We start from the raw sequence: 26,491 nt of genomic DNA, 5'->3' as shown, positions 1-26,491 counted from the left end.
TTGCACTGAACGCGGAGACTTCCGCCACTTAATATGTTCGTTTGGAAACAAGAAAATGTACCTATGTTCTGCATACAAAATATTGCATTCGGTCATTGGGTAGACACGTGCACCGTACCGAAACGGTCCAGTACGAATACACGTACTGTTACACCCCTAATATATATATATATATATATATATATATATATATATATATATATATATATATATATATATATATATACACACTTTTTATTAGAAAATTTGAAAATTACTTATACAATACAAAGAAAGGATTTTTAAAAATTTTGGCCAACTGAAAAGTATGAACGTGAAAAGTATGAGCGTGCACAGCACTCAATACTTAGTTGGGTCTCCTTTTGCCTGAATTACTGCAGCAATGCGGCATGGCATGGAGTTGATCAGTCTGTGGCACTGCTCAGGTCTTATGAGAACCCAGGTTGCTCTGATAGTGGCCTATCGCTGTTCTGCATTGTTGGGTCTGGCATATCGCATCTTCCTCTTCACAATACCCCATAGAAAATCTATATAAGGTCAGGCAAGTTTGCTGGCCAATTAAGAACAGGGATACCATGGTCTTAAACCAGGTACTGGAAGCTTTGGTACTGTGTACAGGTGCCAAGTCCTGTTGGAAAATGAAATCTGCATCTCCATAAAGTTGGTCAGCAGCAGGAAGCATGAGGTGGTCTAAACCTTCCTGGTATACGACTGCGTTGCCCATGGACCTCAGAAAACACAGTGGACCAACACCAACAGATGACGTGGCACCCCAAATCATCACTGACTGTGCAAACTTTACACTGGACCTCAAGCAACGTGGATTGTGTGCCTCTCCTCTCTTGCTCCAGACTCTGGGACCCTGATTTCCAAAGGAAATGCAAAATTTCATCAGAGAGCATAACTTTGGACCACTCAGCAACAGTCCAGTCCTGTTTGAAGTTCATTAGAACTGTAAAATTAGTCAAAACAATATATAGTTATCAGTTATAATCATAAAATGAAAATATACATTTGAAATATCAGTCTGTGTGTAATGAATTTATATACAAGTTTCACTTTTTGATTGGAATCAGTGAAATAAATCAACTTTTTGATGATATTCGAATTATATGACTAGCACCTGTATATTTCCCATTAGTCATCATACTCTTCCTCCAATAGAGGTTGATTATAATGATTCTCACAATTCCCAACTTAACATGGTCCACAAGCATGCATGCATGGCAGTCCATATGCCTTGCAATTGCACCATTGTGTTCAGCAGTTGTGCAATAACAGTTGATCATCTGAGTAGCAGTTACATGACATAGGCTAAATTGTTTACATCTCTGGTTCACCCCAAACAATGATAAAGCCTTACAGTAATCTTACAAAATTTAGACATCTCCAATGGATTCACAGACCCAAAAAACATCGGGTTAGACACCAAGATTACTTGGCTAGGTCAAATAATGAAGCAGTTAGGATATTTTAAGGGCTCCCTGCCCATCTTGGACACCATCTTGAAAAATCACACCTTTCTAGTGGTCAAACTTTGGTAAACTTTTTGTATGTTACCAAGTACACCTAATACTACAGAAAACAGTTGACAAACCTTTTGTTAGAATATTTAGGTCATTTATTTATTTATTTCATAAATGCAACCATCTACAAGGAGTCGTCTGCTCTCTAAACTATTGCGGTACTTTGATGTCACACACCGATCAGTCTGATGGTGATGATCCAATGAACCATTCACAAAGAACCCTTTAATCATTAGCTTGCAATTCAATCTGTTTTGGCTTTTGTTTCTCTACTACATATTTGGACTCGGAGGATTTTAACCCCAAAACCCTATATGTGAAGGCTAGTGAACTACATTATTTGGATGCAGAACAACTTTTTGTATTTAAGGGTTGTGTATATCACTTGCTTTGATTGAGACTAGTGCCCACTTCTCTTGCCAACCAGTCTGCACAATTATTAGAGTGCTGAGTGACAGAGTGTCTTCTGCTAGTGTTGTACCACTACAACTTCCTTGTAGGACAGATAAGTGAATCAGGCAAGTCGTGCTAAGCAACTGCAAGACTTAACAATGTGGAGTAAGAGTGTCTTTAAAGGGAGCTTAATTGGCAGTGACACATAAGGAGGATTTCAGATGTGAGGTATTGGCAAGGGAGTGCAGGTGAGTGGCAAGAAGGATGATTGGAAATGCAGTGCAGAAGTGGCTCAAATGGTGACTGTTAATGTACCCCCCCTCCCCCCTCAAAGGAACAGCTTCCAGATGCGCTAACAATCACACAGTCCAGGAGAGAGGTGGAGCAGAGGCAGAACAGAGGGGGAAACAGAGGGATAGGTCCATGCACTGGAGCTCCAGGGGAGGAAGGCAATGCAGGAATCCAGCTAGGGAGGAGCAGGTGTAACTGAAACATAGGGCATAGACAGATTTCTAGAGGCCAATATAACTGAGACAGGGTAGATAGCAGGTTCACAGATTGCCTCCCTGGCCATGGCAGGGCATTCAGGCATGGTATCAGATGGAAAGCACTCCTGGCTTAACTCCATGTCAAACACTGGATCCAGGCCACCCCTAGATAGAGGAGCAAGGAACATTTACATTTTACATTTATTCATTTAGCTGATGCTTTTATCCAAAGTGACTTACAATTGCTATATATGTCAGAGGTTACACGCCTCTGGAGCAACTAGGGGTTAAGTGCCTTGCTCAGGGACACATTGGTGTCTCACAGTGGATTCGAGCCCAGGTCTCTCATGCCAAAGGCATGGGTCTTATCCACTGCGCCAACACATTAGAGTGCATAGAGGAGCGGACATGGAAGGGTGCTGTGGAGGAGTGGAAACTGGATAGTGATCTGGAGAAGTGGACACCAGGATTGACAAAGGAGGACTGGGCTCCAGATTGAACTCTGTGACGTGACCAGGCTCCTGGTTGAGCCCTGTAAAGTGTGTACCTTCAAGAGCAGACTCTGGAGAGCATCCATGGACTACAGCAGTATTCTGGCAGAGGCAAAAGCAGGTATTAGACTGAGCTTGTGGCCTGGAACATGCACTTGACCTGGGGCTGGAATATGCACTGGACTCTGGTCTGAAACAGATACTTTCAGTGGGCTGATCTCAGAATCAGAAGCTTTATTTGGGCCAACATTCAGAACAGGGGCTTTTTCTGAACCAAGATCTGTAACAGGGGCCCTCTCTGGGCTAAACTTAGGGACTGGAGACCTCTCTGGTCTAAACTCGGGAACATGAGCCCTCATGGGGTCTAACTTGGGAACAGAAGCCCTCTCTGAACTAAACTAAACCGGCAGCCATATCACCCTGGAGCCCAAGACCGGTTTCCCACTGAAGCTAAGCAGGGCTGAGCCTGGTCAGTACCTGGATGGGAGACCTCCTGAGAAAACTAGGTTGCTGCTGGAAGAGGTGCTAGTGAGGCCAGCAGGGGGTGCTCACCCTGTGGTCTGTGTGGGTCCTAGCGCCCCAGTGTAGTGATGGGGACACTATACTGTCAACAAGCACCGTCCTTCGGATGAGACGTTAAACCGAGGTCCTGACTCTCATTAAAACTGACTGACTGTGGTCATTAAAAATCCTAGGATGTCTTTCGTAAAGAGTAGAGGTGTGACCTCGGCATCCTGGCTAAATTCGCCCATTGGCCTCTGACCATCATGGCCTCCTAACAATCCCCATATCCGCTGATTGGCTTCATCACTCTGTCTCTTCTCCACCAGTAAGCTGGTGTGTGGTGGGCGTTCTGGCGCAATATGGCTGCCGTCGCATCATCCAGGTGGATGCTGCACAGTGGTGGTGGATGAGGAGATACCCCTTGACTATGTAAGCGCTTTGAGTGTCTAGAAAAGCGCTATATAAATGTAAAGAATTATTATTAATTATTATAAACTTGTGAACAGGAGCCCTTGCTGGGCTTAACTCAGGAACAGGGGCTGGTGCCGACACTGGAGAGGATTTTTTACTTTTTCTGAGCTGGCTGATGTGGGTACCTGACCAACAAGACTGCCTTTAAGTCCAAGCTAGAACAGAGTCTTTAATACATCATCACTCCAGGGCACAAGATGAGAGTTCAATAAACTCTTCCACATATTCATTGATAGGGCAGCCATCCTGATTACTAGTGTAGAGTAGTTTGGCAGGATCATATTAAATGTAGCTCATATTGCTGTCTCGCATGTTGATGGTCTGGTCTTCTGTCAGCAAACTTGAAGGGACTCAAGGGTAAGTTAAAATAACAGAGAACCTTGGAGCAGATTGCTGTTAAACTCAGCCACTTTCAAGTTTTAGATTAAATATATTGGTCCTCCTGCCTATTATGAGCAAAGTCTCTATTTATACACATTTGATAACCCCCTTCCATTTCAAGCCAATATGTCAAGACCAGACAATGGGTGAGTGAAGTAAGCGTGTCTTTATAGGGAGCTTGATTGGCAGTGACAGGTGAGGAGGATCCACTGATGGATTTCAGGTGTGAGTGATTGTCGAGAGAGTGCAGATGATTGGCATTCTGGGATTCTGGGAAATGCAGTGCAGAGGCGGCTCAACTGGTGACTGTGACAAACACTGCATAAATTCTGTGTTTCCTATTTTGAGGCCTGTCCTTGCAATATTCTGAATGTGTGGGTTTAAGCTCAGAAATGGCTTCTTGGGGTAAAGCATATTCCCAACACAGCATGATAAAGCAAGGTCTAGACAAAAAATATTAATACAAAATAATAAAATAAATACTGAGAAGGACGAGCTACTCAAAACCCTGACTTAAACACTTTCTATGACTTTGTGCTGGGTCAGATCGCCAAAAATCAGTAGATACCCCCAGTAACACTACTGAAGCTGAATGAAAGTGAATCCCTGCAGCAGAGTTCCAGTTTCTAAAAGAAAGCTTTCTCAAAAGAGTGGAGGCAAAGAGAGGACTGATGATTCATGACTTAATGGATTCATGCCCATGATCCTGTAAGGAGCAATGGGTCTCATTCATCAAACATTAGCAGAATTAATACATCCTTGTAAACCATTCTGCCAACAACTAATAGTGGAAATGCACAAAAGAATGGTTTTACAAATGTTTTACTCAGATATTCTGCTTGTGTTGTGTGATTGAAGCCTTGGTTGTGTAACACACACACACACACACACACACACACATATATATATATATATATATATATATATATATATATATATATATATATATATATATATATATATATATATATATATATTATTTATTTTTATTTTTTTGTGCATGCCTAATAAGCAGTTTACATTTGAAAGGCAAACAGTCAAGAACTGTATTTTGTAATCTTTAATCCAAATATAATAACTAATATAATTGCTTGAATGTAATAAACTGGGGAAAGCCTGTTTTTAGGCAAAGGGTGATTTTTCAAATGGAGGTTAATTTATAAACCATTAACTCCGTTTGTGCAAAAATATCTGTGTTATTACACTATTTGCAAAAGGAATGTTTTGTGAATCCAAAATTAATATTTCCTACTGGCACAGTAAAGTAAACAATATAAATAACTGTCTTAAAACATTTGTTTGTTTACATTTAGAATCTAAATCCCAAAGTGTCTGTACTCTTCATATATCATCATTTAGGAGTCCAGTCTCTCATAGCTCAGGATAACTTAGAAGTATTGCCATTTTGATCCGGATGTGTAACTCTACATTATCTGCAAATCTTGCTGGAATTCCTTTCTGCTTGTGTCCAAAAACAGCCTCTCAAGAGAGACTATCTTGGGGCAGTCGTGGCCTAATGGTTAAAGAGTTGTAATTGTAACCCAAAGGTTGCAGGTTTGAGTCTCAGGCCTGGCAATAATTGTCAGTGAAGGGAGTGAATAACCAGTAATATGGCTGTCCACTGCTCCAGTTGTGTGTTCATGGTGTGTTGTATGTGTGTTCAATACTGTATGTGTGCACTTGGATGGGTTAAATGCAGAGCACAAATTCTGAGTATGGGTCACCTCATTTCACACACTCAATCACTTTCTCTGCTGTGCAGAGGAATGACTCAGGCCAGGACTGCAGACACTCTCAAAAGAGGTTTGCAGTTCAGAGTACATTGTAGTGTTCAGTTGTGGTGAAGGCAAGACTACTCTCCATTTATGCATGGTGTCCTGGCAGAAAAACTAAATGAATAAAATAAGGAAGGAGAATTTGAAAGAAGAACCTCTTGACACAGCAAGCAGAGTCATATCTGAGCCAGATTCCACTGTAAACCACAGCTCATGGCTTTCTTTCTTTCCTTTTCCTTTATCCTAAATGATTACTTACTGTCATGACAGGTATACCAATTCAGGAATTTTAATATTAATTCTCACATTGCGCTAGTATACAGGGATAAAATCACTTTGTCATCACAACATGACTCCACCCCTTGCTTGCATATCAAGTTTTAATTTGATTCACACTTATAATGGTATTTAAATTGAAATCTGCATATGGACATTTTCAGGTTTCTCTAAATGATAGTGCATAATATATCTGAGTGTACATCTGTCTAATGTGAGATCTGTACACTGGGTGTGTATAAAAGGTGTTTTTTGTGTTTGAACTGGTGTTGAGGATGGCACACTTGGCATTGCTCAAGGATCTGGTGAGATAGCACCTATATAAAGCGGTATATGAGGGTGTGTGGAGTATTTTTGACAAGTGACGAAAGGCTGTAAAGGATAGATTGTGTGGAAAGTCCTTACAGTGGGTATATAAAAGTCAACCCTTTTTAAAAAAAAAATTTGCTTTGCAGCCTGAAAAGAAGATTAATATATATTTTTTTTTTCATCTGATATTTTTGGTGAGAAGTCTGAATGTGCATTTAGCCTAAATAAAAGCATTTTACACATTTATTAGTTAATTATGCTGTTCACACCGGCCAGTCTCTTGTGCTGCTACATTAACTCAGTAGTTTGTAAACATAAGCAGCACCAAATTGTTTATTTAGTATGTTCATGTGTGGACAGTGAAAAATGAAAGAAATTGCAGTAACAACAATTTTATGTACAATTAAGTGTGCCTTGGTTTATCAACTTAACAGAAAGACTATGCTGCATTACTATAATTATGGATTTTCACCATCTGAGCTTTTCAATCCATCTAAAATCCATCTACAAAGTTCTCTCATTATCACTAAAGATGCACATTTGTTGATAGATTTTACTGATTATTTTTAAGAACTTAAATATAAAGAACAGGCTAATGCAAAACAGCTAATAGGGAACAGTGGTTACTGACAGTTAAATTACAAAGAGTCACTAATCTCTAATAGACCTTTAATATTACAGTGATAACAAGCAATATAGAAGAGGCAATGGTACTTAATGGTAATGTGGTTGATTTTATGCATTAGGCAGCTGTGATTACTGCTGCCAAAAAACTTTAGGTGCTGCTTAGGACCTTTCAGAGCTGTCACTGTGTTGTCTCGAAAATATCCAAGCTATGCAATTTTATGGAGGAATGATAAATTAGACCCTTGTTTTCTTTTTCTATTGGAGCAAGTGATTAGCATGGATGTGTCCAGTGCCTGTTGTGTAATGCTTACCTACTGACAGATGGCTTTTCATCACACGCAAGAGCTTGGTGCTCAGTCTCATACAGCACACAGATGCGGATGAGCATTGGGCCTTTGGGTAGAGGAGGCAGTTATAATTGTAACTTTTAACTGAAAGAAATTCAAAAGTTTGGGATCATTTATTTAACATTCATACAGTAAGAATTCATTTAATTAATCAAAAGAGACAGTAAAAAAACAAAATGGTTATGTCTTATAAAGATTTCAATTTAAAATAAATTCTTTTGAACTTTCAGTTTGCATGTATATGTATATATATATATATATATATATATATATATATATATATATATATATATATATATATATATATATACAGTATTGTTCAAAATAATAGCAGTACAATGTGACTAACCAGAATAATCAAGGTTTTTCGTATATTTTTTTATTGTTACGTGGCAAACAAGTTACCAGTAGGTTCAGTAGATTCTCAGAAAACAAATGAGACCCAGCATTCATGATATGCACGCTCTTAAGGCTGTGCAATTGGGCAATTAGTTGAATTAGTTGAAAGGGTTGTGTTCAAAAAAATAGCAGTGTGGCATTCAATCACTGAGGTCATCAATTTTGTGAAGAAACAGTTGTGAATCAGGTGGCCCCTTTTTAAGGATGAAGCCAACACTTGTTGAACATGCATTTGAAAGCTGAGGAAAATGGGTCGTTCAAGACATTGTTCAGAAGAACAGCGTACTTTGATTAAAAAGTTGATTAGAGAGGGGAAAACCTATAAAGAGGTGCAAAAAATGATAGGCTGTTCAGCTAAAATGATCTCCAATGCCTTAAAATGGAGAGCAAAACCAGAGAGACGTGGAAGAAAACGGAAGACAACCATCAAAATGGACAGAAGAATAACCAGAATGGCAAAGGCTCAGCCAATGATCACCTCCAGGATGATCAAAGACAGTCTGGAGTTACCTGTAAGTACTGTGACAGTTAGAAGACGTCTGTGTGAAGCTAATCTATTTTCAAGAATCCCCCGCAAAGTCCCTCTGTTAAAAAAAAGGCATGTGCAGAAGAGGTTACAATTTGCCAAAGAACACATCAACTGGCCTAAAGAGAAATGGAGGAACATTTTGTGGACTGATGAGAGTAAAATTTTAAAAACTTTAAAAATAAGTAAAAACTTTTTGGGTCCAAGGGCCACAGGCAGTTTGTGAGACGACCCCCAAACTCTGAATTCAAGCCACAGTACACAGTGAAGACAGTGAAGCATGGAGGTGCAAGCATCATGATATGGGCATGTTTCTCCTACTATGGTGTTGGGCCTATTTATCGCATACCAGGGATCATGGATCAGTTTGCATATGTTAAAATACTTGAAGAGGTCATGTTGCCCTATGCTGAAGAGGACATGCCCTTGACATGGTTGTTTCAACAAGACAATGACCCAAAACACACTAGTAAACGGGCAAAGTCTTGGTTCCAAACCAACAAAATTAATGTTATGGAGTGGCCAGCCCAATCTCCAGACCTTAATCCAATTGAGAACTTGTGGGGTGATATCAAAAATGCTGTTTCTGAAGCAAAACCAAGAAATGTGAATGAATTGTGGAATGTTGTTAAAGAATCATGGAGTGGAATAACAGCTGAGAGGTGCCACAAGTTGGTTGACTCCATGCCACACAGATGTCAAGCAGTTTTAAAAAAACTGTGGTCATACAACTAAATATTAGTTTAGTGATTCACAGGATTGCTAAATCCCAGAAAAAAAAATGTTTGTACAAAATAGTTTTGAGTTTGTACAGTCAAAGGTAGACACTGCTATTTTTTTGAACACACCCCTTTCAACTAATTGCCCAATTGCACAGCCTTAAGAGCGTGCATATCATGAATGCTGGGTCTTGTTTGTTTTCTGACAATCTACTGAACCTACTGGTAACTTGTTTGCCACGTAGCAATAAAAAATATACTAAAAACCTTGATTATTCTGGTTAGTCACATTGTACTGCTATTATTTTGAACAATACTGTATATATATATATATATATATATATATATATAGATATAGATATATATAGATAGATAGATAGATAGATAGATAGATAGATAGATAGATAGATAGATAGATAGATAGATACGGGAAGTCGGCGGGAACCAGTGAACATTTAAATGTAACTTTTATAAAATAAACACCTAACTAAAAATAGCACGACAACCCCTCATGGACCACAAACAGAACCAAAACACAAAATAAAGTACAGGCCTGGTCCTCTCTCATCCTTCACTGTTGTTACACCTCCTTTTAATCCTTCTTGATCTCCTCCGTGGGACTCCGGACCGGCGAGTGGCACAGGTGTTGTTTATTATCAATTTGTATGGATTATATGAGGTGGCTAGTTCATGTGAATTAGTATGACCTCACTCATACGATTTTATACTATTTGTTTAGACCCCAGTGACGGATAGGTTTAGAGTAATTGTTACAAATTTATACGAATTGTGGAACTTGAAAAATAAGTACGATTTAGCAAGTGAGGTCGGAATTAGCCTCCTCTAAAAATATATATGAATTGCCGTGAGATCAGGCTGTCTCCGCTCCTTCCTGCTGCCCGCTCTCCTCTGCACCGTGGTTCTATGCTTTCATGTTGTCAAGTACTGTAAAAAAATAAAATAAATAAAGACTTTTAGATGCTTGTTGTAACGAGGAGTCTGAGGCAGTATTAGAATCCATTTGCAGAAGTTTATTAGGGAAAGATCTTACAGACAGAGGCATTAAACCAGGCAGAGAGTCCATAATGGACGTCCGATCTTTCAACATGCACACAGGGAATCCAAAAGGCAGAGACGAGTAGGCAGGCGAATAGGTCAAACACAAACATCAGTCCAGTCAGGCAGTAAATTTAATGGGGCAATCCAAGAGGAAATAACATGGAAACAGGCAGAATCATACACAAACAGGCAGTCAGAATAATCGATGGGAAACCGCTTGGTAAAGCAGGTAAAATGGCAATACTTTGTAAAGTATGAACACGCTGACTCATGTTAAATAGTCCCAAACAGGAAATGAATGTAGAAGCAGAGGGAGCGGTCAACAGTCAGTACTCAGGTGAGGGCTCCCTCTGCTGGCATGGCGTTACATTTGTCTTATCTTGTGCCTCCTTATAGTAAGTCAGCTCTGCATTTATGTGTAATATTCTGAAGTTCTAAACCCAAAGCATTAAACCTCTGCAATGAAATTAACCTGAAACTGAATTGTAATGACAACAACAACAGCTCTGTGACATTTAACTTATAAAGAACCAAAGAAAACCTAATCCATTTTCACACTTTAAGGCTATTCTAGTGATGCTCCTTCAGGAAAAACTAATCTAATGTAGAATTGTGTTCTGATTTTGAATTGACAAGAACTGGTGTTTAAGAAAGCTAGGGCAATACTGCATGTCAGGCTCATGGTGTGAAACAGTGTCATGCTGCTGCATTATAAAGAATGATGTCCTTTAACCCCAGCAGTAAACCTGATTCCCTTGACAGTCTTTAATAATGCCCTTCCCCTGAACTCTTGATATGGTTTGAGTGGGATAGAGCTGTACACACACATACTCTGCTGGCCTGTGTGCCGTGAGCCACTGATGAAATATTTACACAGCTTTTATGAGACTCTGATACTATCAGTCCATCATCAGAAAGAAAGGGAAGCTTCATTCATCATTTCCTGTCAAGACAAATAGAAGGATGACTTGAGAGAAAGAAACACTGAAAAAAGAAAAAGTACTTAATATTTATTGTTCTTTTTTAGTTGTTATTGTTATTTTACTTGTTAAAAAAAGCAAGATACATTTTCTTAAAAAGCAAAACTGATCAAGATTCGTTTTCAGAGATTACATCTTGTTTAAAGCGTCACATTTTGTTTTGTTCAAAATTTGGTTACATTTTACTAATTGTGTAAGAAAATGAACTTAAGTAATGATCTGTTCTCTGGAATTATAATTTTATTTTTATTTTCCTCTTATCTTCTCAAAATAATTTATTTTAATAAGACAAAATCATGATAAAGAAAACCTCTTTGAGGCTGTGTTACAGAGATTTACCAAGGCTAAGGGGAGTTCTTAGGCTCTGAAGTAAATCAGAGCTGTACAATATTTATTTACTTTTCTTTGTTTTATCACACAGGGTGACGAGGTTTTGACCGTCATAAAGATGAAGGCCCAATGGCCAGCCTGGCAGCCCCTTAATGTGTAAGTAATCTCCATGCAATTAGTGTGTGTGTGCATGTTTTACATTTTTACATCTTTTCCTTTCCTCATCAAAAAAAGTGGGATTACTGTAGCTCTTTACAAAGTAGAATACTGCCTCTTTCTCCCCGGATAGCAACAACACCTAACCTACAGTATGTTTGATGAAAGAAAACAAAAAATGTCTATGTTCTTAGAGTGCTCTTCTTTCTCCTTATTTAACATTTAAGTGGTCTAAAATCTAAATTGATCAATGCTCTGAGAACCACTCAAGCACAGAGAATTTCAAATTTATAATGCTGTATTCACTTCATTCGGTGGTGCATTAGGACTTGAGAGTAGACAAGAAATTGCTTTTGAATTTACTCAGAGAATCATGAAATCAGCATGAGGCGCGAAGTGCTTGAGACCAGAGCTATAAATGTATTTCCTCACACTGCATAATGAGGCAGGTGTTATCATTTGACTTTATAACAGCAGATTTATGTCCAGAAACTCTAAGTGGGATACATGTTCTTTTTTTATTTCTCTCTCTCTTTTTGTTGTCCTCTCATCATCTCTGCGGGTCTATTCCTCAGTAGCTTTATATTTAGTATAGCAGCTAATTCGTAGTCTGCTGTTGGAACTTTCCAGAAACCTTGAAAAGCTTGAGTTGAGTTGATTAGCATTGCCCTGACAGGCAGACAGTAAAATAACAGGTTGTCAATGAAAGCAAAGTCTCTAATTAGCTGCATGATTTGCAACGTGTTTGCTTGTGTCTGTGTGTTGTGTCTCTTTTAAAGGGTGGAGTTGGATGATTTCATTTTTCTTTAAAAGGGTGAATAAAGATATGGCTTTATAACAGAATTAGCTTTTTTTTTTTTTTGGTAATAATAAGACAAATTTATTTTGACATTTGCAGTTGCTGTCATACAGCATATGTGTGTGCTTGTGACTGTCAGTTAAAATTATGTGTCAGGCATGCAGCACTATTTAAGGATCACTGTTATTTCAAAGCCATGTGTTTGCACATCGAGCATGGTCTTATTAATTATGTGATTTATGGAACAGAGGGGGTTTTTATGTCTTTGAAAAAAAAAAAATAACAGTAAAGAAATAAACCTTTATGGATATCATTCAAAGGTTTGGGGACATTATAATTATTATTAAAGTTTAAAAGAAAATTAAATGATTTATTTGAAACAAATTATATTCTTTTGAAGTTAATTTTGAACGATTCATGAAATAATCATTAAACAAAGTTTAGTGGTTTCCACCCAAAAAGTAGCACAGTTCATTCATTCATTTATTGACCACCAAATCACAACCCATTCTCACTCCAAAGGCGTCAAAAACCGAAGCATGGTCAAGCGCCCCTAGCGTCACTTTTATGACGCCAAATGTGCCTCTCGGCGTCGACTATCGAAGCACTACGACCTTCATTGCTTTCAGTGGGAAACTTTTGGCGTCAGAATTCGACACGAGGACATGAGATGTTTATCGCTATGAAATCACGTTCAAGAAGTCTCATTCAGCACACATCGCGCGATACTTGCTATCAGTTCCACAGTTTGGGTGAGTAGTCGTATATACGTTCTTTTAATGCCTTTTATCAAATGTATTCTGTCTTCTTTATTAATCAGATTAGTGCCATATGTTTAATCGCTGTATTATGTCGGTCATCCGCGGCTGTCTTTGAGTTTCATTGCGTTTAAATAAATGAACACAGCTGCTAATTAGTGTGATTAAACTCTATCTGTCACGTGACGTGCCATAGACCTTCGATCCGTTTTATATTATTATTAATTTCAGGATCAATGATGTAAGTTGTATTTGTAGTAAAATCATGGTAATCACGACACAATAGTAATAAATGAAATGTGAAGTTAAAACACAGTAAACGGGACATTAGTAACTGTAACTGTAGTTTTACTATGATATATTAATAATCAATACAACAATACAATAATCACCAAACCAGCTATGTTTGTATCACTGTAATGTTAGTGTTTTTATGTGCTTTTATATGACAGAAATCACAGTAATCATGTGTTCTGTACCATGCTTTTAATACCTTTTAATGTGAACCCAAAAAAAAAAAAAATCAAATTAAAAATAAATAATAAAACATGTATTTTTCCATCTTGCAGTTCATTCATATCAGTTTTTTATATATATATATATATATATATATATATATATATTTATTATATCTAAATATTTTGCTCACAGATCATTATTAACATTCTGTATATAATTCAATTTTATTTTCTCTCCCCTTTTTTATTATTTTTATTTTTAGCTGAAAAGACGTAAAGGCAGTCAGCCCAGTGGTGTTTCTGGAGAGGGATTCCTTCAGAAATGGAGAAGACAGAAAGCTGCGGAGGCAGATATTTGCAGCAGTTAGTCTGTGATAGTTTGTCTCTTTTATCAAAAATTCCTGCTGTTATAATTTGTACAGCATTTGTTGTTTCTTAAACTGTTGCACTGTCCAAATACCCACACTTGCCATCTTTTCACTTGACCACTTGATTACTTATTTGAAGTCTTTCCTGTATTTGGCCTAGTATTCGAGTGAGCATGATGACCACGAGTGTGTGTCGAACTTTTCATGACCTGATGACTGTGTTTCCCAATCCTGATCCTGGAGAACCCCAGCACTGCACGGTTTTGGTGTCTCTCTTATCTGCTTTGGAGTCTTCACTGATGAGCTGATGAGTTGAATCAGGTGTGTTTGATCAGGGAGACATCTCAAATGTGCAGTGTTGGGGTTCTCCAGGACCAGGATTGGGAGCCACTGCCTTATGGGACACTTATGTGTTTAAAGAGATTTTTAATATCTAATTATCAATATTTCACATACTGTACTAAACACATCACAGTCTTAATAATCCAGTTTAACACTTGTATGATATTGTACAAGCCCCAGGACGGTCTCATCTGACACTATCAAAAGAATTCATATGACTATAGCTTGTTATTAATTACTTGCTTTCAATAATGGATTCATTTAACATTTAATTTTACAGCATCTTTACAGAGGCTGCTTTTATGGTCTAAACAAAACACAGTGTAATGTATAAGTTGAATGTAATGTAATATTTCTGTTTTACAGGATTGTTTGAGGATAACACTGCAGTTCTCCATCATGCACAAGGACTCACCTCGTTAACTCTTTATCCCCCACACACACAGATATGGTCCCTGGATCAGTGATTAGACTTTGCAGTGGTTTGATTTTTGCAGAAGATGTAACTTTGTTTTATTTATAAGCTCATAATGAATACATTACAGAACCAGTGATGAAAACAATAGTTAAAAATAGTATTTTTCGTATTGATAAAGCATTTTGTTCTCTTTTTCAAGCTTCATACAGTGAACTTTTTAGACTTTAATTAAGAGTTTTAGTAAAGGAGATATTCATACACAGTCATCCCCTAGCTCCAGTCATGAAGTGAATTCATGATGTTATTGTCAAAGCTAGCAGGTGTTTGTTTTCCTGAACACTTTCTCTGTCTTCCATTGTTCAGACAATCAGTGTTTATTTGATGCTGTGCTGATTGAGTTTTATAGATGATATTGCACACTTGACATGCATGTCTTCATGGTGTTTTTTTGTGAGTTTGAAACATTTACATTGTGTTGTATAACATTTTGGTCAATTTAATTTTTTTAATAAAATTGATCTTTTTCCAGTGTTCTCTGAAAGACATACTGTATTTACTGTTTTGTTTTTTAATAAAAGCATTTTCATTTGCATACTGAAAATAGTTAATGTTTACAACATAACTGCCTTTTTATTCTTTATGGTGGCAAAAACGAGTTTGGTGACAGAGGATGCAGTGTAGTAATCTGGGCATGTTGTCTTTAAATGAGTTTGACATATCAATAAATAATGGAAGATCCTTACAAAAATATGCATGTTTATTATGCTTTATGTATTTATTTGTTCATTCATTCATTCATTCATTTATAATTTCTGTTTTTATTCCTAGGGTTCAAATGGTAGAGAATGGTAAATCACAGAAACACAAATGTGAACAATTTTAACTTTAAAACACAATGTAATATACAATGTACATTTTAGAAGCACGTCATTTGATTAGTAAATATATTTGTCTTTGGTCAAAAAAAAAAAATACAAATCTTAAAAATGTGTCTTATATTTAATGAGAGGAATCTATCTGTTGGATACAACTGCGACTGCTGGGCATGTGCACATCAATATTGCCCAATTTTTGTCAAGCTGAACAACGGAGGAAGGTGAAGACGTTAATAAAACAGTATCTTATAAGTAGCAAGCTTAATCTATTGTTAACCGAATCTATCCCTTCAGCCGAAAAACGAAAGACATCTGTCATACATGGATAAGGAAGTGTGACGCTGCTGCTCAGCTTAGATGTCATTGGCTATGACTTTTCAGGACAGTCTGTGGTTGGACTATCTTTTAACCCATATTAAACAGCGCATCATGTTAAAAAGTATGTTTTGCTCCTATCATCACATTAGTAATATATTAAGTCAACAATGAAGTGTTGCTATCTTGAGAAAAATGACATCTTTAGCGAGATCCTAATCCTAACCCTAAGCATAACTTCAATGAACTACAAAAAACAGCCCCCTAGTGTTGCCTTTCTATAGATAGAACGACGGAGGCTTGTGGGTAATGTAGTTTAAAACTTTTTATTAACTAAACTAAATAAATTATTTATTTTAAGGTAAACTGGATATCTAAATATGTTTATTTTGCAAACATCTGTGATATATTTGAGAGGCAGGCTGAAATGTGGTATTTTACAGTGAGCAATATTTAAAATGCTTTTATGCCAGCTTTCCACTTATTTCTGAAAACTGAGCTCAACATTATTTTATCAGCATAGCATAAGTAATAATCCTGCCCATTTTCTCTTTGATATGTTAATTGGACTCTGATTTACAGCCATTTGAAATGCACAGTTTTGGGCTCTTCCGGGGGGTGCTACTGGGCCCCTGGGGGTAGCAGGGCAGTAAAACCTACATATATGTATTCTCCTCATCATGAACAACAAACTGAGCTGAGTCACATTTATATCTGACAGTTTTCACAGTCCTCTGTTTTCTATTCTATTCATCATGACTATTATACCTTTTGACAGGACATTGTGAGGCCATCTGATGAAACATGGAAAAATTATAAAGAAATGATTTAATAATGAAAATAATAGATTATTTCTTTGATTTTTGAAGTAAATGGCAAGAAATATAATGGATGAACCTGCAACAACTTGCCATTATCTATTCCCCACTGTAAAGCAGTAATCAAGGACAATGTATACACATTGTGATACTTCACTATTACACAAGGACAAATTCATGCAGTGCTAAGAATATTAATTTTTATATATATATATATATATATATATATATATATATATATATATATATATATATATATTAGCATTATATATAACTAATTAGCCGAAATCCGTGTAAAAATGTCCTCCTCACCCCCGTATCTTGCTCCTCAGGTGCTGGACATCAGTAATGTGCGTGCTCTTGGTTTTAATGCAGTACAAGATCCACGTTGATCATTCCTGCTACATTCTCAGTTATCCGTCAAGTGTTTGTAACAATAAAGCCCATGGAACCATATTGTAATGCAGAATAATTAATCTTGTAACTCCCTGTATTTCACAAAAAATTTGCATATTTGTTACTAAAATATAAAAAAATACTTTCTGGTGTACTGATGTCCCAGATGTTATTAATCCGATCAAAAATGTTTATGTCTTAAATAAAAAAATAATCCCAATAATTAATATGTCGTTTTTCCAAGTCTAAAATAAACACATATGAGCCTACCTAGTAAAATGATGTATTTACCAAGAATCTTCAGAACACAATATTCACCATTTTCATTTTATTGAAGCATAGACTATAAAGTTGATAAAGTAGCATCAAGACAAATAAGATTCAATGAAAATAATTATCATCAAAGATACATTAACCTCATATATAAATCAGTTCACACAGATGAGTGATGAAATGTCCTTAAAAGTCACACAGTCCCATCCAGTCAACTGTGATACAGATCATGTGATACATATAAGACATGAGATACTGTTCCAGAAAATAATGATTCCCATCATCACATCTAAACTGGTTTCATCTCCCCATCGTGATCTTCTTCTCTCGTGTCTGGAAACAGTTTGTGGTTGATGTCCAGCACTGATGTGGTGTAGCTTGTTCTCAGCCAGAGGATCTCTCAGTCCTAACATCCCAGACCTGAAGTGAAACACACAATCCAGATCAAGTTGTTTAATGGACAGAGAGCTCAGCTTATGTTCTGTGTGATTTTAGCAGGGTGAGCAACTATGACCCTTGTAGTACTGTACACTTACCATTCTTCAAGCTGTTTTAAGACCTTTTGAGAAGCTTTTTCTCTGAAGACAATTTACCACATCCTCTTCTTTCACTCCTTTCAAGAGCATCACTTGGTCAAAACCCCTCGTTTGGCTGAAGAGATCATCTGTACCAATAAAAATACTGCAATAATAATGTCATTCTGCAAGAATTAAGAAAAAGTTACAGAGGCAAAGATCTTGCTCATTAGACTGCATTAGCATGTGTAGTTCTCAGAGACTCTAGAATTCATCTATTGTTGCAGTAAATGTGTTTTCTTCCTCTAGAATCTTTCTCCAAAGTTCCTGACTTCTCTCACAAATGTGTTTTAGTCTGTGCAGTGTAAGGCCTGGCTTCAAACCAATCCACTATCAATTCACAATTTATAACATAACATTTAGAAAACAATGAAATAATGTCAATTGGTGTTTATATCAACTAAACCAATTTCGTGATACTTGTCTACTTTTAAAACAGGTGGTGTGTTTTTAAAAACATAATATTAAAAATGTCCAGTCACACTTTGCTAACATGCTGTAATTGTAATAGTATAAAACGAAATCAAGGCTGACATGACCAATTCTGTGAGAGATCATCATAAAATGTTGTATAACACATCATTGCTTCAACACACACATACCAGAGGACTTCTGTTTGTTTGAGCACAAGATGGCCATCTTCATTCCTCATCCTGAGCAAATCATTTCCTTGGTCTTCCTTCTCTTCTGTCAAACAAGAAAATCTCTACTTACTCTGTGTGCAATTAATATTGCTCATTAAACATAATTAAGTTAATTTAAAGTAAGATTCAGACCAGAGCATTTGAGGAGTAAATGTTGATTAAAAAATATTCTAAACAAATGTACCTGGGAAGAGCTGATCATGGCAAGATTCGCTGAGACTCAGTAATAGTTCTTTTAGTTTTTAGGAAGGTTTGTGAGGGTTGGCTCTTCAAATAGCTGTTGAGCTTGATATTTTAGACCTGAAAAAGAAGAACAGCATTATCTGGAAAAAATCCTGTAAGACAGAAGGAAGGAAATATTATTAATTACGTGCAACTTGTACATTACACCTCTGTAAAGATGCTGTATAATTAAATGTTAAATGCATCCATTATTGAAAGCAAGTAATTAATAACAAGCTATAGTCATATGAATTCTTTTGATAGTGTCAGATGAGACCGTCCTGTGGCTTGTATAATATCATACAAGTGTTAAACTGGATTATTAAGACTGTGATGTGTTTAGGGATCATTTTTAAGACTTTGACCCTGTCCAGATACCCACACTAGCAGTCTTGGCCACTTGAGAGTGTGTGTACGTGACAGTGTGTGAACGAGACTGTCCCCGGTCTTAATAATGCCAAAGCACAGCGTCCTAAACACACACTAAACCTCTCCAATACTGCTCCGGAGCGCTATACAAAGCTTAGTGTATCCCATCATGCATCATGTTTTGGAATAAATCGTCAGACTTTTTGCCGAGGTCTCACAAAAGGTCATGGAAAGCTGTCCAATGTACAGTATGTGAAATATTGATAATTAGATATTAAAAATCTCTTTAAACACATAAGTGTCCCATAAGGCAATGGCTCCCAATCCTGGTACTGGAGAACCCCAACACTGCACATTTGAGATGTCTCCCTGATCAAACACACCTGATTCAACTCATCAGCTCATCAGTGAAGACTCCAAGGCAGATAAGAGAGACACCAAAACCGTGCAGTGCTGGGGTTCTCCAGGATCAGGATTGGGAAACACAGTCATCAGGTCATGAAAAGTTCGACACACACTCGTGGTCATCATGCTCACTCGAACACTAGGCCAAATACAGGAAAGACTTCAAATAAGTAATCAAGTGGTCAAGTGAAAAGATGGCAAGTGCGGGTATTTGGACAGTGCAACAGTTTAAGAAACAACAAATGCTGTACAAATTATAACAGCAGGAATTTTTGATAAAAGAGACAAACTATCACAGACTAACTGCTGCAAATATCTGCCTCCGCAGCTTTCTGTCTTCTCCATTTCTGAAGGAATCCCTCTCCAGAAACACCACTGGGCTGACTGCCTTTACGTCTTTTCAGCTAAAAATAAAAATAATAAAAAAGGGGAGAGAAAATAAAATTGAATTATATACAGAATGTTAATAATGATCTGTGAGCAAAATATTTAGATATAATAAATAAATATATATATATATATATATATATATATATAAACTGATATGAATGAACTGCAAGATGGAAAAATACATGTTTTATTATTTATTTTTAATTTGATTTTTTTTTTTTTTTTTTTTGGGTTCACATTAAAAGGTATTAAAAGCATGGTACAGAACACATGATTACTGTGATTTCTGTCATATAAAAGCACATAAAAACACTAACATTACAGTGATACAAACATAGCTGGTTTGGTGATTATTGTATTGTTGTATTGATTATTAATATATCATAGTAAAACTACAGTTACAGTTACTAATGTCCCATTTACTGTGTTTTAACTTCACATTTCATTTATTACTATTGTGTCGTGATTACCATGATTTTACTACAAATACAACTTACATCATTGATCCTGAAATTAATAATAATATAAAACGGATCGAAGGTCTATGGCACGTCACGTGACAGATAGAGTTTAATCACACTAATTAGCAGCTGTGTTCATTTATTTAAACGCAATGAAACTCAAAGACAGCCGCGGATGACCGACATAATACAGCGATTAAACATATGGCACTAATCTGATTAATAAAGAAGACAGAATACATTTGATAAAAATCATTAAAAGAGCATATATACGACTACTCACCCAAACTGTGGAAATGATAGCAAGTATCGCGCGATGTGTGCTGAATGAGACTTCTTGAACGTGATTTCATAGCGATAAACATCTCATGTCCTCGTGTCGAATTCTGACGCCAAAAGTTTCCCACTGAAAGCAATGAAGGTCGTAGTGCTTCGATAGTCGACGCCGAGAGGCACATTTGGCGTCACAAAAGTGACGCTAGGGGCGCTTGACCATGCTTCGGTTTTTGACGCCTTTGGAGTGAGAATGGGTTGCAAATCAGCATGATAGAATGAATGACAAAGAAAAATATATGTCTAAAATTGAAAGAAATAGGGGTTGTAGAGAACTGGAGACAGAAATGTAACAAATGTCATCACTTTTGTCTTGTAAGTGTAAGTGTAATGCTGTTACGAGGTCAATGAGTCATTTAGATCCATTTGCAGGCTTTATTGGTAAGCAAGGTCAAACACAGGCAGGGTTGAATCAAAATCAAACAGGTATGGCATGGGCAAAACACAAGAATAGTCCTTGGGTGAGCGTGGGTCGATGATCAGTGAACAGTATCCGGAGGGCAAGACAAAAGGGGTAATTCAGGAACACGAGCAATGGTCAGGGCGAGGTGCGATCACAGTCCAAAACAGCAGGCAAAAAGGTAAATCCAAAGTACACGAGCAAGAATCAAAAACATGGAAAGACACGCTAGGCTAGGAACTCTGACAATGGCTAGTAGAATATCTACACCAGAAGTGTGATACACGCTATACATACTTGGTCTTGAGTGTTAGCCAAAGAACCCTTTAGTGCATCAGGCTGTGCAAGGTATGTGACTCCTCCTGCTTTCATTGGATGCCAGATGTCAATCATCTGTGCAGCAATGTGGCAAGTAACTAACAACCACTTCCTGTAGCTTAACTGCATCTGTCAGGCTCACATCACAGCCAGTTGCAAATGTTGTCCATGCAGTGGATAGTGACCTTTGGTGGTGCCTGGACAGAAGGGTAGGCACCGGATTATTAACAAACACATACGGTCTTCTATTGTCTGTATAGAAAAGCATTTTATTTTTAGATTTTTTTTTTTTTTTTTTTGGTGGGTATTAAAATACAAATAATTCTGTAAAATAGTTTTCTCTGTTTATTCTTTGTAGAGAAACGTAAATAGATTTATTTTGTTTATTTTTTAAAGATCACTATATGCAAGAAGATTTTTTTTTTTTTTTTAGTACTTAGCCATGTTATAATAGGAATAGGGCTCCTGGGATTTATATTAGGAATGGTGTTCTGTATTCCAGGAGAAAAAGCTATCAGTTATCTTAAGTGAAAGTGAAGTGACATTCAGCCAAGTATGGTGACCCATACTCAGAATTTGTGCTCTGCATTTAACCCATCCGAAATGCACACACACAGAGCAGTAAACACACACACACACACACACACACACACACTGTGAGCACACACCCGGAGCAGTGGGCAGCCATTTATGCTGCGGCGCCCGGGGAGCAGTTGGGGGTTCGATGCCTTGCTCAAGGGCACCTAAGTCGTGGTATTGAAGGTGGAGAGAGAGCTGTTCATGTTTATTTTGATTATTAAAGTCTTATTTGATTGTCCGCCTTTCATGCGTTACAATCATTTTTAAGATGGACACAGAGTCTGCACACAGACCCCTACAACTTTCCCCCAGCTTGAGGCTTTGTCCATCCCTGATCCTGCACACATCGCTCAGTTGATCATAGAAGCAGCAATCACTATCCATCCTGGAACTCATCCCTACACTAATACCAACCTCTAAAGCCCTTTCTGCACTGATTGGCTGTCCACCTTGATTAACTCACCCTAGTCCTTCCCCTTTTGCTGGTTCTATCCAGCATGAAAGCCTCTTCATCAAGGATTACTGGCTTCACCAGCTTGACCACAGCCTTCTGGTCAGCCAAAACCACTGCGTTCTCTTGGTTTGTTAACTTAGCCAAGGTTCTCTGATTCCCTGGCTCCACCTTGTGAATCCCCACCAGGGTCCCTTTTTCCCTTGGCTCCACTCTATCCAGCTTTGCCTTTCATCACCAATCTTCCAGCTCCTTCTGGGTCTTCCATTCCCCTGGCTTCATTTTGATCTTCTGTCTCAGTGGCTCAGCCTCAGTCCTCCAAGACCCCAGCTCTGCCTTGGTCCTCCGATCCTCCAGCTCAGCTTTTGCCTCTACACTGGTTTCCCTTTCTTCTGAGTCTGCCACCAGTCCTCTGTGACCAGTCTTCTGTTCCTCTGGAATCTCTGTCACGGTTCATGGGTCAGTGCGCTCATCTTGTGTCTGTGTCTGATTGTGTGCGTCTGTTAACTAGCAGCAGCTGCGTTAATGAGCACCAGATGCAACTCATTTGTGCTGCCTTTAAGTTTGGCTGGCATTCCTGTTCGTATTGTTAGTTTGTCGATTTCTCGTCTGTCTCTCTTGTCTAGGTGGTATTCTCTGGACCTTATTTCTCGCCCGCCTAGGATTCCTGCGCTGGGTTTGAGTTACTGCAAGCCTAAACGATCTGGACCTTATTCCTTGCCTGCCTAGGATTCCTGCGCTGGGTTTGAGATACTTTTGTTTGAGTGGTCTGGACGTGATTCATCTGGGGTTATGCCATAGTCTTCCTACGTTCTCATTGCTGACTGTCTGAGTTGAAAAATAAAAAAATTTTACCTCGCACTTGGATCTCGTGACTCGATCATTGTGACAATCTCCTTGGTCTTCACTACTCTGGAGTGGGATTCTGTTCCCCTTTCATGGCCCTGACCCTTCCCTCCCGCCAATCCATGCAATCCATGCAATCCCAATGCAATCCATGGGTGATGTATAATAGGGAAAATAATAATAATAATAATAATAATAATAATAATAATCTGCAATTGCACTAGTGCTGTCTGTTGAATGAGTGATGGAGAGAGAGGATAGTTCAGATCTGTAATTACCAGATATGAGGTACTGTGATGTGAAAATATCAGTATATTAGAGTGATGACTACAAAAGGAATCCCCCTTTCAGGTTTAAGAGGAGGACGGCCAGCCATTCAGTGCTTACACACAGCATATTTCTACACCTCTCTGCCAGCCTGTTGTCTTTTGGGTGCTTTCTGACCCTCTTCCTCTTCTTACCCTTCTTGTGATGGAATTCTTTTCATGAGATTTTTAATCAGAATAAAATAAATATAGTTTATCATCATGAAATTAATATCCTAACAAATAACATAATAAAAGTGAATGCATCTGATTTCTCTCCCTCCTGCAGTCGAGCGGCTCCTTCAGCCGAGTTCTCAGTGGACCGCACACGTCACCTGATGTCCTTTCTGACCATGCTGGGTCCCAGTCCTGACTGGAACGTGGGTCTGTCATCTGAGGACCTCTGCACCAGAGAGTGTGGCTGGGTCCAGAAGGTGGTTCATGACCTCATTCCATGGGATGCAGGGACAGACAACGGGGTCACTTATGAGGTGAACTCTCATGCAGATTGAGCGATCAGCTGAATTTAAAAATGAACATGAATTTCAGAAATTTTTGCATTTGGTTCACTACTTCACAGGTTTGTGTCTAAGTCTGAACAACAACAAAAAATAACAAAATGCTTAGATTGACATAATTTCATTGGATAATGTTTAATGTTTGTTTGTTAATTCATTAATTTTCTTGTTTACATATTGAGAGGTTAATATTTGTTTTTAAATCTCTATAAACAGCATGTATAACGTTCTCATTTACCTCAGGATATGCATGTATGTACAGTATGCATACATTCATTCATTCCAACTATTTTCAGATGTTGTCAGTAGATCTCATGATGCAAATAAACCAAGCACATGCCTTTAACAGTGTCTGGTCCTAACACAGCTTCGGATTTTGTACTTTTTTTTTTAAACCTTCATTGGGGATAGAGTCTGTGTATATAATTTGTATTGCTCCCCTGGTTGTGCGTGTTATATTCAGCTTCTCTCAGCGACCTTGCTGCTGTTAACTGCTGAGCTAATCTCTCTTATTCAAAGCCTGAAGGCTTGCCGTGGTGATTTCTTTGTTGTGTGAGGTGATTTTAAACTAAAAATCTGGAATAGCCATGTAGGAATTGCCCGTTTGTAATATTTATTATTTAACATCAGTTCAAATATAAAATAAGTGAATACCCTCTGGGTATTTAAATATTTTTATTTTAGCCTGATCTGAATTGCTTTTAAAAAAGTTAAAAAAAATGTATTTTTGCCAAATGTATTGTGTTCCGTGTAAGGAAAAAAGGTACATGACAGAGTAAATGACTTCAACATTTAGTAAACTGGATTATTTATTGTGCCATAGTCTCCCAACAAGCCTACAACACCTCAGGAGAAAATCCGTCCCCTCACAAGTTTAGACCATCCACAGAGCCCTTTCTACGACCCAGAAGGTGGTGCAATCACTCCTGTGGCCAGAGTTGTCGTGGAGAGAATTGCCCGCAAGGTCTGTTTCTTTGCCTTTCTTAGAAAAATTCAATTTCAAAAGAAAATGTTCTTAGCTGTTGCAATTTTAGCTTGTATTATTGTGCAAAACTGTTCAGCATTATTCATGTCATAAAAGTATATAAACTGAGATCTAAAATAACTGAACAACAAAAGATGTTACATATTTATGAACCCAGCATGTCACAACAGTGTCCTGGAAGTATTGAAAGTCTTGCATCCTCGATTGGGAGAGATTTAGATTACTGTTTGAGATTTAGGAGGAACATGGGGAAAAGTATAACCCATGTCAGCTGTTTGTTTTGAATCAGATGGTAAGAGTACTGTAAATGAAATGCCATCACTGTGTAGAAGAAAATGATTAAATGAGGGACATCATTTAAAGTCAGTTTGAAAGTTTGAGTTGTTTTCTGATGTCTGCAGGGTGAGCAGTGCAACATTGTGCCTGATAATGTGGACGACATTGTGGCTGACATTGCCCAGGAGGAAAAAGAAGAAGGTTTGCATCTCTTTATCTTTTCATCAAAGTCAACCTTGAGAAACAGAGAGAGAGAGAGAGAGAGAGAGAGAGAGAGAGAGAGAGATTGTATATTGTGTATTGTATCTGTCCTCAGTGTGTTTCCCTGCTGTCTAACACAGTGTCCAATGTGTGTGTTTATATGTTAAACACTGTGGTATAAAATTGTCACACTGTTTATTTAAGTTTAAATTGTTATAATGTCCTTCTTTTATTTTGATCTTTCATTGTTATTATGTCTCTTCACATATTCCAAGCTTTGGCGATATTTACAGTCATGCCATTAATGCAATTTTGAATCAAAATGCATTGAGACAGGGAGAGAGAGAATGAGACTTTTGACTAACTGTATTCTTGAGAGTTTATGCTAGGCTCTGGAGAATTATATAAAACATGATGACATTAAGTGTTTTTTCTTTTCTTTTTTTATTAAGTACCAGTTTTGTCTTTGGTGTCATTCTAAAATTTGAAACTCCATCATTTCATCCAAATGATAGTGGATTAATTTAGAGACTGTGCATTTAATTTTAATATCAAACTAGTTTCCAGTTGCTGTTGTTCCAGAAGATGTTCGATGAAGAATCACAACTGTATTACAGAATAGTTTAGGTGAAACTA

At 37.7% G+C, this 26,491-nt stretch overlaps 1 protein-coding gene and 3 long non-coding RNA genes across 5 annotated transcripts in view; 2 read left to right on the top strand and 2 right to left on the bottom strand.

The window, feature by feature from the left end:
• LOC127933927 (spondin-1-like) overlaps positions 1-26,491 on the top strand; it is a 210,311-nt gene that overhangs the window by 165,779 nt on the left and 18,041 nt on the right. For both annotated transcript variants that reach the window (XM_052531064.1, XM_052531065.1), the window contains exons 7-10: positions 11,693-11,757; positions 24,165-24,366; positions 25,217-25,357; positions 25,780-25,855. In XM_052531064.1, the coding sequence (XP_052387024.1) occupies positions 11,693-11,757; positions 24,165-24,366; positions 25,217-25,357; positions 25,780-25,855 (484 nt within the window). The remainder of the gene's footprint in view (positions 1-11,692; positions 11,758-24,164; positions 24,367-25,216; positions 25,358-25,779; positions 25,856-26,491) is intronic.
• LOC127933954 (uncharacterized) lies at positions 13,061-15,550 on the top strand. The gene is made up of 3 exons (XR_008147629.1): positions 13,061-13,308; positions 14,036-14,135; positions 14,849-15,550. It is a non-coding gene; the product is annotated as an uncharacterized LOC127933954 (long non-coding RNA).
• On the bottom strand, positions 17,618-21,168 carry LOC127933959 (uncharacterized). The gene is made up of 6 exons (XR_008147637.1): positions 20,927-21,168; positions 20,097-20,196; positions 18,981-19,096; positions 18,755-18,839; positions 18,114-18,241; positions 17,618-17,997 (listed from the first exon to the last, which is right to left on the bottom strand). It is a non-coding gene; the product is annotated as an uncharacterized LOC127933959 (long non-coding RNA).
• LOC127933966 (uncharacterized) lies at positions 21,338-23,151 on the bottom strand. The gene is made up of 2 exons (XR_008147646.1): positions 22,737-23,151; positions 21,338-21,891 (listed from the first exon to the last, which is right to left on the bottom strand). It is a non-coding gene; the product is annotated as an uncharacterized LOC127933966 (long non-coding RNA).

Source organism: Carassius gibelio, chromosome A18 (genome assembly GCF_023724105.1).
Source record: "Carassius gibelio isolate Cgi1373 ecotype wild population from Czech Republic chromosome A18, carGib1.2-hapl.c, whole genome shotgun sequence".
Classification (NCBI taxonomy): domain Eukaryota; kingdom Metazoa; phylum Chordata; class Actinopteri; order Cypriniformes; family Cyprinidae; genus Carassius; species Carassius gibelio.
This window is presented reverse-complemented; position numbering and strand designations above follow the sequence as displayed.